Source organism: Astyanax mexicanus, chromosome 1 (genome assembly GCF_023375975.1).
Source record: "Astyanax mexicanus isolate ESR-SI-001 chromosome 1, AstMex3_surface, whole genome shotgun sequence".
Classification (NCBI taxonomy): Eukaryota; Metazoa; Chordata; class Actinopteri; order Characiformes; family Acestrorhamphidae; genus Astyanax; species Astyanax mexicanus.
This window is the reverse complement of record NC_064408.1, coordinates 57,523,886-57,537,584: the sequence shown is the minus strand read 5'-3', so window position 1 is coordinate 57,537,584 and position 13,699 is coordinate 57,523,886. Positions and strand designations below refer to the sequence as shown.

General features: G+C 37.1%; 1 protein-coding gene across 1 annotated transcript in view; it reads left to right on the top strand.

Moving 5' to 3' along the window:
- adgrg6 (adhesion G protein-coupled receptor G6) overlaps window positions 1-12,522 on the top strand; it is a 58,079-nt gene extending 45,557 nt beyond the window's left edge. The window contains exons 21-29 of the mRNA XM_049467732.1: window positions 768-813; window positions 961-1,067; window positions 1,341-1,468; window positions 2,005-2,273; window positions 2,507-2,609; window positions 3,578-3,861; window positions 4,364-4,465; window positions 5,375-5,530; window positions 11,178-12,522. Of these exons, the coding sequence (XP_049323689.1) occupies window positions 768-813; window positions 961-1,067; window positions 1,341-1,468; window positions 2,005-2,273; window positions 2,507-2,609; window positions 3,578-3,861; window positions 4,364-4,465; window positions 5,375-5,530; window positions 11,178-11,362 (1,380 nt within the window). The 3' untranslated portion in view covers window positions 11,363-12,522. The remainder of the gene's footprint in view (window positions 1-767; window positions 814-960; window positions 1,068-1,340; window positions 1,469-2,004; window positions 2,274-2,506; window positions 2,610-3,577; window positions 3,862-4,363; window positions 4,466-5,374; window positions 5,531-11,177) is intronic.
- Window positions 12,523-13,699: the final 1,177 nt, after the last annotated feature.

The following is a 13,699-nucleotide window of genomic DNA, read 5'->3' as shown; positions in this document are numbered from 1 at the left end:
TGAAGTACAAAGACAAGCCTGAACTGACCATGGACTGATGAGACAAAGATTATCCTTTATTATTGTAATAAAAAGGCTAAAGTTTGAAGAAAAAGCCTCTGCTGATGATGGAGGTTATGTCATGGCTTGAGCTTGATTGGCTTTGTTAATCTTTATTGATGTACAATAAACTCAATCAATAAAGTCTGTCAATTTAAAGAAAGATGAAACCAAACTGATTGAGGGATTTCTCATCATGCAGCAAGATAATGATTCACTGCCTGAAAAGCATCACTGAAGAAGAATGTACAAGTTTAGTTATATCTGTGCATCAGAGACTAGATGTAGTTATTGCAAGCAACACATTTGCAACTAAATGTTACTTCTAATTCACTTTCATCTGTTTGAAATTCATCTGTTCCAATATTTTTGATCATAAGACAAATCTGTGGGTTCAGACGAAAGGTGCTGTCTTCTGAACTCCAGATGTAAAATGGAAATAAAAGCTGAAATGTAAATCTTTTTCTCATATTCATCTTTTAATTTCAAACCCAAATGTTTGCAGCCTGCAGCAGAGATAAAGGGATTGGCCTCACTCTCCCAATACTTTTGGAGGGAATTTAATGATTGAGTCACTGATATGTGAATAAACCCATTAAGAGAGGTTTGATGTGCAGTGAGTGTTTTGATTATAGAAGTGCATTGCATAAACAGTGGTTACTGTTTAGAACACAATAGTTTAAGAGAACCTGTATCAAACATGAATTTTGTTTTGTTTTTTCTTTCAGTGGAATCCAAAGCCAGTTTGTGTGTTTTGGGATTTCACTCTTTACAGTAAGTCTCATACTGAACGCTGCATTTAGTTTCTGGTCTCAGGTAACCTAATCCAAATGGAATTTCCGCTCTTTTTGGTTAGTAGGAATGATATAGACAGGCACTGGGTCTCAAAGCTTAGTTTTAATTCTGCCTTGTGTCCAATAGATGGCACTGGAGGCTGGAACAGTGAGGGTTGTGAAGTCAGCCCTGATTCCAACAGCAACAGAACAATCTGTCTGTGTAGCCATTTAACACACTTTGGTGTTCTGATGGTAAGATATGTATTCTTATTCTCTTCATTTTGTGATATTACCAACATCACATTTCCCAAACCGTTACATTCCACAAGATTCAAATGTAGTAATGCTTTTTATTAAAGTCAAAAACATAAAGTCAGATACATTGTCTTTGAATAAATCTCTGATTGCATTAGGGAAATTACCTAGGATTAATTAGAGAATGTACCACAAGGGGTACCTCTACATTAGTGGCGTCAGTGTTGATATTGATATTTGATTGACATCTCCTTTGTTTTATTTCTGTAGGACATCTCTGGAACTTCAACTTACATTGATGAGAGGAACACCAAGATTCTCACCTTCATTACATACATTGGCTGTGGTATCTCCGCCATCTTCTCAGCAGTGACTTTATTGACTTACATTGCTTTTGAGTAAGTTTTTACACTGAAATCATAAACATTTTCCTCCAATAGCAAAGTCCTGCGTAACTGTAAGACTGTATAAGTCATTGTACTATAGATATAGCTATAGCTTTTTCTTTCTCTCTCAAACAAAGATAATAAATGTTTAATATTACTTGTGGTCCTCTTTATCTCTGATCCATGGTTTTTTAAAGACATCCATATTCAGTCTGCCAGTATTTTTGTGAGATACTGAAAAAATGTTGTAAATCACATATCTTGTTGTGACTGTTACATGAGCTGAGACAATAATTTTAAAGGTATCAATCTTATGAAGGTGTTGTTAGCTTTCTCAGGTGAGTTGGGACTTCAGAAAGCTGTGGATCATGTTTCATATATTAATTATATAAAATATTTTTTGTATGTATATATATATATATATATATATATATATATATATATATATATATATATATATTTTTTTTTTTTTTTTTTTTTTTTTTTTCTTCAAACAAACACACTTAGCACTTAAGCCAGTCTCAACTAAATTGATGCTCACCCTGTAGGAAATTGCGGCGGGACTACCCCTCAAAGATCCTGATGAACCTCAGCACTTCCCTGCTCTTCCTTAACATGGTCTTCCTGCTGGATGGCTGGCTGGCCTCCTACAATATGGAGGGCCTGTGTGTGGCTGTGGCTGTCTTCCTGCACTTCTTCCTGCTTACTTCTTTCACTTGGATGGGTCTTGAGTCCATCCACATGTACATCGCCTTGGTCAAGGTGTTTAACACCTACATCCGGAGATATATCCTCAAGTTTTGCATTGTTGGATGGGGTAAGTCACAGTGAGGTACTACATGGTGCTGACATTTTGTAATACAAAAGTGTGATTAATTGTTGATCATGTTAATCACGCTTTGTTAATCATGTTCTAAAAAGCAGGTATATTATATATTTGTGTATATCTTAGGTAAACTCAGTTTCAGATTTCAGTATCCTGATTTTTATAACTGCATTATAAAAACTGCATTATAACTGTTATCTAACCATTTGTTACTGTTTGCCTAGGCCTTCCTGCTGTGATTGTAGGCATTGTGGTGGCTGTGAACAAAGATTCCTATGGGAAGGAGTACTATGGGAAAGGAGAAAATGGCCAAGGCTCATCTGAATTGTAAGCAACAGTTAACATTTTTAGACTTTTGTCCTTTACCCTTTGCTACTTTGCTATAAAGCACAAATTACTGAAGGCTTATTAACTGTGGAACTGAGCATTACGCCAACTGACAAACAATTCAAAGATTCTTCAGCCTACTCAGGCTCCTCATTTTCCATTTGTTAAATGATACTGTAAAAAGATTTATCACCATCTTTCTGTAAAATGTGCCAGAATTATTAATAAAGAAGTGATGAAACAGCAGAAATAGGCATGTTTTATCTGCCTTATATTGTTTAAGGGAAATGATCCATCTTGACCAAAAGATTCAAGAAACTCTTTACAGTCAATGGAAACCAAAATCATCAACTAATGGAGGGCCGGATTTAAATTCACACCATGTGCATGTGTGTATTGCCCTCACCTATTTGTTGACACTCCCAACATCATCTGGCATGCTCCTGATCTAATGTCCTCCCAGACCTGGATCCGGGCATCAGTGAACAGTTCTGAGCAGTTCCTCCTCGCACAAAGGAGCACACACCCTCTCATGCTGCTGGGTTGATGCAGTCTGTGTCCTCTATGCTCTTAAGCCTGTGCTGGGAGACACAGCAAACCTTTTTGCATCAGCATGTATGGATGTGTCCTCCTGAAGGAGCTGGACTACCTGTACAACTTGAACGGGCTGCAGGAACTGCCTCATTCCAGCAGTGGTGACAAGGCCAGGTGTAAAACACAAAACTAGAAAACTAGAAAACAGTCAGGAAGGAGAAAGAGAGTTTTTTGCTGTTGCCTTTCCAGTGAACCTGTTGTCACTTTCATTTGCACCAAAACAGGTGAACTTAATTGGCAATCACTTGATCAGATATCTCTGAAGTTTAACTGACTTTGTGTTTCTTTTAATATAGTTAAACTGATTCTTTTATGTGTTCTTTTTCTAAGCATGATCTTGCATTTTGTTTTTGTTTTGTTTCATTTTTCTCAAGCTGTTGGATACGCAGCAAGGTGGTCTTCTACGTGACGTGTGTGGCCTACTTCTCCCTCATCTTTGTTATGAATGTGGCCATGTTCATTGTGGTGATGATGCAGATCTGTGGTAGGAATGGCAAGCGCAGCAACCGCACACTTCGAGAGGAGGTTCTGCGCAACCTGCGCAGTGTAGTCAGCCTCACCTTCCTGCTAGGCATGACTTGGGGCTTCGCGTTCTTTGCCTGGGGCCCTGTCAACCTGGCCTTCATGTACCTTTTCTCCATCTTCAACTCATTGCAAGGTGCGTCAGCACAGTATCACGGCACTATATGGTTCCATATTAGTCTGTTGCATCTTTTGACTGTTATGCATTGGCTTATTTGCATTTACTATGCATTTGTACCGAGGGAATACAGTTGTATCAGAAACTTTTCGCTTCATTGGTGAAATTACACATTTGTAATTTACCTTGATTAGCATACCACAGGCAATGGAAGGAAAATAGCTAAGACCACAATTAAGTTTTTGTTTTTAATTTAACTGTTCATTAAGAAATACTAAAAAAATATTCTGCTTAATAATTGATTAACTACAGAGCCTGTGTTTACTGCTTCTCAATAAAAAAAACAATATGTTTCATTTTAACTTTAAATCAATTACTTCCAGTTCATTTCTTTCTGCCTATTGGAGAATGTGTTGGTCCAACTGACTGATAAAACCTTTTTAAATCCACAAGTTCTAGAAATAATATACAGTTTCATTAAATAAATGTAATTTTTTCCTCAAATCTGTTTGTCCAATAGGTTTATTCATATTCATATTCCATTGTGCCTTGAAAGAAAATGTACAGAAGCAATGGAGAAGATATTTATGCTGTGGAAAATTCCGTTTGGCAGACAATTCAGGTAACAAATGCACAGAACATTTTATGCATGCATTTATTTAAGCTTAAACACGATCATTTCAATATAATTTTGGGTTGGTTAGATTGTATGTGAAAGTAAAACCCAGCTTTAAGTGTGCTCTAGTGTCCTTAGGTAACACCGACAAACAGTTATTAAAATTAAAGGCCAAAAAGATTTGTGCTGGACTTTACAACCAATAAAACATAATGCCAAAATCTCAGTGGTGCCCTGAAGACAGCTGACCTTTCCCACTCATCTCATGCCTATGTGTGAAGCAGCAGCGAGCCCACACTCCTCTGTGTATTCCTGATAATACAGTGTTTTAGATTTTGATTCCACTATGTAGTATTATTTTAAAGATCAGAACAGACTCTGCCTTTTGTTTGTTTAGCTGGTGCTGTTACATAATGGTGTTAAAACTAATAGCAGGCTTATTTTAATGTTGCATCATTTCGTTGTGCAAGACTATTGGCTTGCTTTTGGCATAATTGTAAAATGTTCATATTTTGACTTGTTTAAAACCATGTTATTCAGAGGATCATCTAACATTCAGGAGAAGTAGCAATTTCATATCATTCAATATCTCATTACTTTGTCTCTAGTTTTTTGTGAATACTAGTGAATACCAGATGCATTTCTGTACATACAGTGCTTTTGTTTGAGCACATGTAGTTAATTATATTTGCTTTTATGTGGAATATACTAAAGATCTATGTCTAAACACTGCTGAATGTGACACATTTTGAGTGACCAGATAATAAACTGATCACAATGTATCAGTGTGCCTTTTGTAGAATTTAAACCTGATCTACTAAAAAACAAAAAACAAACATGTTAATGCAATGTGTAAATAGCCCCTATGTTCTGTTTCATCTATTAGATTGTCCAATGTTTTTTCTTTTGTTGCAGACTGGAGCAAAACTGCCACTAATAACACCAAGAAGGTGAGCTCAGACAACCTAGGAAAGTCGCTCTCCTCCAGTTCCTTTGGCTCCACCACAGCAAACTGGACCTCCAAGGCCAAAACTACGCTAAACCCATTTGCAAAGAGACACAGCAGTACAGGTAAGCTCCACTACTGCATTTTTTGTAGTATATTATGTAGCAGAAATTATGTAGGTTTTGCTATAGAATTCTGAGGATGTGTTGTCATTTTGTAGTTTGCCATTATCATCTTATCTGATTTAAACCAGTGCACCTTGTTATAAAAATGGTGGAATGTTTACCTTGCTTTTCAACTGAGTTGCAAAGTCTGGCATACATTCTGTTACATATTCGCCAAATGTGCACAAAAGAAGTCCAAATAAGAGTAAACCTGCAATAAGTAAACATATAACTGAGCTAAAAGATATTTTATGAATTAATCCATTTAAAAAAATTGTGTACTGTTCTCATAATCACAATTCATTAAATTAAATTAATTTTAAAGCCTTTTTGTTTAATTTTTCAAAAGAACCAAACTTGTATATGTCAGCTACTAGAAAATGACACACAAACTCAGAGGTCTATATAGCTGCTGTATTTTCTGACTGTCACTTCCTTGTGTTACTGTATACCCAATGGTGCCATGTGTTTGTATTTATGTTTGTGGTATAGATAATATCCACCACTAGTGCAATGAAGAATCTCCCTGAGGTAAAAGAACACAAGCTAGCTTGATTTCATGCTTCCTTTATTTTGTGTGACTGGCCCTTAGTTCCTCTGAAGACTTACTGGATTCAATCTACATCCTAGCTTAGACACTTATTTTCATAATGCTCTATACATAGCAGATTTGTGGGGGTTTGAAATCACTAATAACTAATGTTTTGATGAATGCCACAACTGTTTGTTAGATTGAATCCAGACTGTGTAGTGACATTCAGACCCTCTATGCCAGTGTCCCCAGTGGAATAATAATTAGAGCAAACTGATCTAAAGTAACTTATTTATCAAATTCATTTAATTGTACAAATGCATTCTGTACAAAAGAGTTTGACAGATCCACAGTGTATCTGAAGAGACGCTGGCAAAAGAGCAGCTTTGACCTTTGATCACTCTAAATGTCACTCACACTCTGATGCTGATTTTAGTTCACTGGTTGCTTTCTGCTTTTTGGCCACAGCATCTTTGCCACAACAGAAGAAAGGAAAGAAATAAGTGAGAGCTGACTCTCAACCTAAAGTAGAGTAGGTCCTTTTGGTTGATATGGGCAGCATTTGGATCACAACAATTTATGGGTGTGTAAAACCGCTCAAAACAAACTGATACAAACTGACTTACACACACGGAGGATGATGAGGTCTGCTGTGGGGGGGTGGTGTTCATGGGGGGAGTACTACTGACAAAAATGCAGCTCTCTTTCCTCTTCCCTCACTTCACCTGCTCCCCTTGCCTGAACACTTTCCTCTATTTGCTTTCTATCTTTTCACTCCAGTCCTCTAACCCAAGCTTCTTCTCTGTCGGGGAAGGGAAAAACTCTTTACCTTGTTACAGTTAAATAAAGGCAGTTCTGATAATGAAAGTGACCTGCTGTGAACCTCAAACACAGTTGTGTTCTTTTTGAAATGCAAATCTTGCATAAGCAAAAGAGGCCTATAAAAGTGTTGCGTTCTAAAACCACAAGACTGTTACACAACAGTGATGACACCTTAATATAATATGTATGCTCCAAAAATGTATGAGGCTACAAAATAGAAGGCTCTTCCAAACTGAAAGATCCTTCAGCTGATGTAACCTTCACAACCCTTAATCACCCACAGTTCTCTGCACACATACAGTGTAAAGGAAAAGAAGAAAAACAGCAAGTTAACAAGTGTGGAGCTTTAGCCTGTTAGCTTGTTAGCATGTTGCCCTGTTGCGTATTTTAGCGTGGTGACAGCACCCATTGTAAGTTCCAGCAATAGAGCGACGACTGTGTTCTTTTATCCTAATTACTGCCTCTACACCACAGTCTTGATGCTCACGGGAGCTAGTTTCCACTGTAAGCTCTGTGAGCTTACCTTCCACCCGTTCTGGGGTAATACCCAAACTTTGGTTCTTTTCCAGAAAGTTGAGCAGAAACTGGTTTAAAGTGAAGTACTGCACATTTATTGTAGCCTGCTTGGTCATGAAATTAAAACAACAAAAACCTAGGTGACTACACACCCACACTACAATTTCCAGAATACATTACGTTTTAACACCTTCAGCTTGTTGCTACAATATGGTTTTAGTAAGGAAATTGACAAAAGATTTCCTGCACAGTGACTTTAATCTGATTACTGGATTAGAAACAGTAAAACGTTAGTTTACTAGTTACTGAAAAAAAAACTGATAAGAGTAAGGCATTACTCAGTACTAGGGTTGCAACGGTATGAGATTTTCACGGTATGATAACCGTCTCGGAAAATACCGCGGTATCGCGGTTATCACGGTATCACAGTTTGTTACATATATTATTAAACTGACCCTTAAAGAAATTACAACAAAGGTTTTTTGTTCAATTAACTATTTATTGTAGAAACTACACCATCAGGTGAAGGAAACCATGTTTTTCCACTACTCTTAAGGGCATTAAGAGTGTATATATATATAAAAAAGTTGGTATATAACCAGATACTGCAGAAAGAGGGGATTTATTTCTGACATGATCCTCACAATAGAGATTTCTATTTTAAGGCTTTCATACCTTAAAACCTTCAACATATGAAAAACAGGCACGTCAGAATTTGAAAATAAACGCATGTAAATGAATGGCGTCTTTCACATCCAGTCCGGCCAGGACCTTTACACGGACACGTGAATCCATCGTAGCACGCACTTCACGCCTGTACCTGCGTGCCCAAATTTCGGATAACTCAGCGCTTTTGCGGGCGCTTACCGCATGGGTTATGCACGACTACAAAGAGGTTTTATTTATGTTCAGATTAAAATTATAAACTGAACACATACTTGGCGCTGCACAGCGGGGTGATGTTCTCGGAGATGGGAGAACAGGTTTGATGTATTTCCTCCTTTAGCTGTGACTTTACGGCCACATTGATTACAAGCTTGTTGATTACAAGATTACAAGTCTGTTTTCAGGCTGTTTGAATGACCGAAATATGATCAGAATTATGTTAATTAACACTAACATAGAAGCATAGAACTATTATTTAATTAAAATGATTTTTAAGAACAGCTAAACACAGTGCGGAGAAGTTCACGTGCGAGAGAGAGAGACACAGAGAGAGAGAGAGAGAGAGAGAGATTTGCGTGTTCTGATGTGAGCTACTCACAGGTAAAGGTTCTCTTTTATCTCCTCGTGCTCATTTTAGTCCAATACATAATTCTGCAGTTTCTCAGTGTTTTCTGTCGTATTTTGCGGCTAGCGCGAGCGCTTACAACTAACACCGCGGGCCGCGAGGTGCTGCCGCGCTGCCGCTGTTGTGCCGAATCCGACTCCCTGCTCAATCCGACTCCCGCTTCGCGGACAGAATCAGCACAACACCTCCCGCGGTAGAACTGCGGGAGTGAAAACAGCGCTTATAAATAAGTTAGTTAAGTTTCACTTTCAGTTTTCGTTATTTGGTTCGTTTTCATTAACAATAATAATTGTTAATGAAGCTCTAGTCTGATGCACTTTCTGCCGTTCTCACCGCTGTGTGCTGAGTAGCTGAAGCGGAGCAGAGTTGCGCATGCACGGGTGAGTTTCTCCGCTGGCTTGCGTTTTACCGGTAATAAGCAAACACACACGGTATGATAACCGTGCATTTTAATACCACGGTATACCGTGAAACCGGTTACCGCTGCAACCCTACTCAGTACTGGCATCACTGCCTAGGACTTTGGATCTGTGTCACCTCACACTGTGCATCAGTAACGCTGGAGAGCAGCGCCTCACCAACAGACTAAAAAATAATTATGCTCTGACTGCTTCATGAACCAGATCTCATGACCATGGATTAATTTCTCAAAAGAAGAACAGTATTTAAAAACTATAACGTGTAAGATGTGTGTTACTGTCTGGCTGTGGGAGCTCATTGATTGGTGATGTCATTTGCTGAAAGCTGGTGGACAAAAAAACATTCCAAAAAATAAGAACACCAACAAACCAGTATGAGCCAGTCTGCATAATGTGGTTAAAACATTTAAAAACAGTATTTTATTTTGTCCATTTACACACTATGTACCCAGTGTAACTGCAGTATATAGTCAGGATACAAGAACAGTAACTGCAATTTGTAACAGTTACAGTAAAAAGTAAGTAATTAAATCACAGTTACATAAAACATTATTAAAGCAAATATTACAAATATTACAGTCTAAAAAGGACCACTCTCATGTGTGTTTCTAATCGAGTGACTATGCATGTGTTTGCTGTTGTTGATGTTTGCTGTGACTTTATCTTTGACCTTTAATGACTAACATGGAGCTAGTTGTGATCTAATGGCGCCCCCAGTGGAGAATCTGAAGCGTGCAAGTGTTATTTCAGCATAACTTGCAGTAAAAACTGCTAAGCGTGTTGTTGGTGTTTTCTGTTATTATTTTAGTAATTATAGTATAAATCACATTATATTTTGAGCTAAATCTTACTTATTAAAACCTTATTACCTTATTCTTCCATAATAAAAAAACAGCAGCCCTAGAAATTGCCTTTATAGAGAAAACAGCATATACCAGTATAACAGACTGCTTTGATTGGATAATCTTGTTCTTTAAGGGAAATATTTTAGTCTTTGGTAAAAAGGCATGTCTCAGTTCTCAACCAAGGCTGTAAAACATTAAGCTGAAGTAGCACTAGATAATCTTTATCACAAATGCTAAACTGAGGAGCAACCAAAATATGCATGTCTACCCATCATCTTTCAATAGAAACCACCAACAGCCTCATCCTGACCAGCCTTCTGTGGGTGATGGAACTTTCTCTGCACATTATTTATTATGTTAGAGTGGATGAGACCTGTAGGAGTATATTAGGCATAGCAGCCGGGTACATTATTATTATAAATTCTACACATTGTTTTTGACTGTACACTTGCTAAGAATGGAATCTGACAGGTGATATTAACAAAAACACTCTGTTTAAAATATTGCCTAAATACCATTTTTTTTTTGTTATTCTTGCCCTAAATTTTTCTTCAAGACATCTAAACTGAACCTTAGGAAAATAAGAAAAAAGATAGAAAAGAAAAAAATACATAAGAAAACTATTTTAAAGTATAATAGATGTCTAATTGCTTAAACCTTGCTGTTGGTGGTGAACTTCATGAAACCTATGTGAAGACTGTTGCCATCAAGGACATAAATATAATCTTATTACTACCTTTAAATGTATTTAAAAAAAAGAAATGTACTATTTTTGTTCTGAGTTTTTTAAGCCTTCTTGTGATATATATATCACATATATATATATATATTTTTTTTTAAATCTGTCCAAGAGCACAAAATGCATGTTATGCATTGCAGGTAACTGTCAGGCCCTGCTAGGAAACATATTTTTCACCCCAATAAGTCTACTATTAAATGCAATAGAAAGTTAATCCATAAGATGGTTTTTATCTATTAGTACCACTGCACAAAAATCAGTATAAAATCACCCTGCACTGGGTGTGTGTGCAGAACATTCTTCCATGCTTGTTCAAATATGGAATATATCACTATAAAAACATCATGGAAAAAGTGATGTTCTTATACACACACTGCTTTTTTTACTGTAAAATTGACTGTTTTATTTCTCCCTCTGTTTCCTACATGTTGGCTTGTCTTACAGGTAAAGGTTACTCAAACCGGACTAGCCCAAAGTGCAGCACTTCAGATGCTGACGCCTCCACCTCCTCCATCCTGCCCGTCCACCAGGTTCTGGACAAGGTGAAAGGCTACTGCTCTGTGCGCTCTGACAACTTCTACAAAAACATCATCATGTCAGACAGTTTTAGCCACAGCACCAAATTTTAGAGTGAGAGAGAGAGAGAGCGGGTAAGGTGGAGATTAGGCTAGATCTATGTGGGACAGGCTTCTCTTAGACCAGCAGAACACTAGTGACATGTATACTGAACCTTGAGCTAACCAACCAGAAGTGGCTTAGTCGCATAACCCTGTAGAGAGGTAAAGCTAAGGAAGGAGTAGATTTTATATACTGTGATGTTCAAACTGCATTTCTGTGCTCTGTACATATGCGTAGTAGATTTTACTGTATGTCCGTATGTGCCTTTGTTGTAATCTTCCCTTTGTGTACCTTCTTTTTTTGCACATGATTTCATTGTCAAGTCAGCTTGTGTTTGTGCATACATAGCCACGTACTTTATATTTATACTTCTATGTCTTTCACAATGTAAAAGGAAAAAAAGCCAGACCAATTTCACACCAAAGGCTCAGAACTATGAGGAGCACAGACTGTATAGCTGTGGATTCATTTGTGCTTTAAAGAAACTCAATTTCCTTAATTACATCCTAACGGTCATCTTTCGCCACCAAAAGAAGCTAAGTAAACCTTTCCGCTGTACAGGAGTGAAACTGTTGTTTATTTGTTCACTATTTATGTTCCTCTCCATGCTCTACTACTGATTTAACACTTTACAGAGGATTGTTCTGACATTTCAAACATTCACTCTTTAAAAATACAAGTGCTTAAAGGGATTTCTGTAGGAATGTCATAGAAAAAACACTTTTGACCACCTGAACAATCTTTAAAATAAACAGTGTTCTAAAGAGAACCAAAAGTGGTTCTACTGTGGCATAGCTCTAAAGAAATCATTCAGGCACTTTTATTATTTAAAGCATAGTGCTGTTTCTACACAGGGCCAGATTTGGCTCCAGAGTCAGGTTAAATATGGTATGCAGCTTTTTCTTTTTCATGGGTCTGTTCTGTGATGTAAAACAATCAGCTACATACCAAATCTAACTAGATTGTTTTAGGTCATATTTGTTTTTATTTTTAAGAAATGGTATTTATTCTCTAAGGTCTAAAGATGAAATGCTTTACTACAGGCATTGATAAATGCTTTCCATTGCAATGTCTGACCTGATATGACAATTTATTATTCTGGGGCTTGTATGGATGCTTTTGTAAACATGTGACTTAGACTTACTGTATATTAAAAAGAGTTCAAACCAAACTTTTAAAACGTGTGTTTTAAAAGAAACACCCAACATATTTATATTGTTCTTATGACTCCACATCTCTGTTCATAGATAAGAGGATCCAATACTGGTAGTGCAGTTAGTGATTTTATAATGTAATAAGCCGATACTCCTGATATTTAAAAAGTTAACACTTATAACACCTGCTCACTTGTATCAGCAATACAGACTGAATTACAGAGAGTTTTTTTGTAACCATATCAGTCTTTGCAAATAACAAACCAGCTAACAAAGGATGTAACATATTAACAGGTCATTTCTGCACGCGATTCCCAAGCGACCAATTAGTAATTCTTTGGGTGTCATGGAGCATGACATGTTTTTTTTTTCTTGTTGACTCCTCCTCCCCTGAAAGCCAACCAGTTAAACCTAAAACCTAGATTTAGTGGGAAAAGATTAACTGTAACATGACAGTCGAAGGAGGAAATGTCAAGATGTGGAGTGAAATATCATTAGTGGAAATTCATCATACAGAGTTCTCTGAAGTGATCCACATGTCTATCAGAGCCAGAAAGGAGAGAGAAGTTAGCGGAGGCTAGATTCTAGAGGCCCCCCAGTCACCGGGGACACTTTAATCTTAAAAACTAGCATATTTTGGACAAAAGCTTTGGGTTAATTCTTAATAATGAAAAGTTGAGTAATCCTTGTACTATTTCAACATTAACATTAGAAAAACTAAAATATCCCTAAATGATTTGACATCAAATTGAATCTGGAGTTGTATTAAATTGGTACCTTGTGAATCAGAATCAATGTGATTCTGAAAATCAGTGTTGATACCCAGCCCTAGTGGGGAGAGTTATGCAGTCTTTCAACAAATCAGGTTGTGTCTAACTGTTGGTCCTATCAGCCCACTCTGCTCTCTGAGTTGCAAGGATTACCTTCTCCAAACCCTGCACAGACCACCCCCTGATTAAGCATTGTATATTGGTAATTTATCTGAAAACTTAAGAGAATACAATTTAGGAAATGTATCAAAAACGTTTCTAAACTTAGATTCTTTAAAGTAGTCACCCGGAATGGCTTTCAGTTTACAGCTGTGCTAAACTTGTCAAGAGTTAATTACTTAAATTTCTCTTAATTAGTTTAAGAGCAAAACAAGAACTTCATAAAAAAATCTAATTAGAAGTTGACTGGTTTTGACTGGTACTG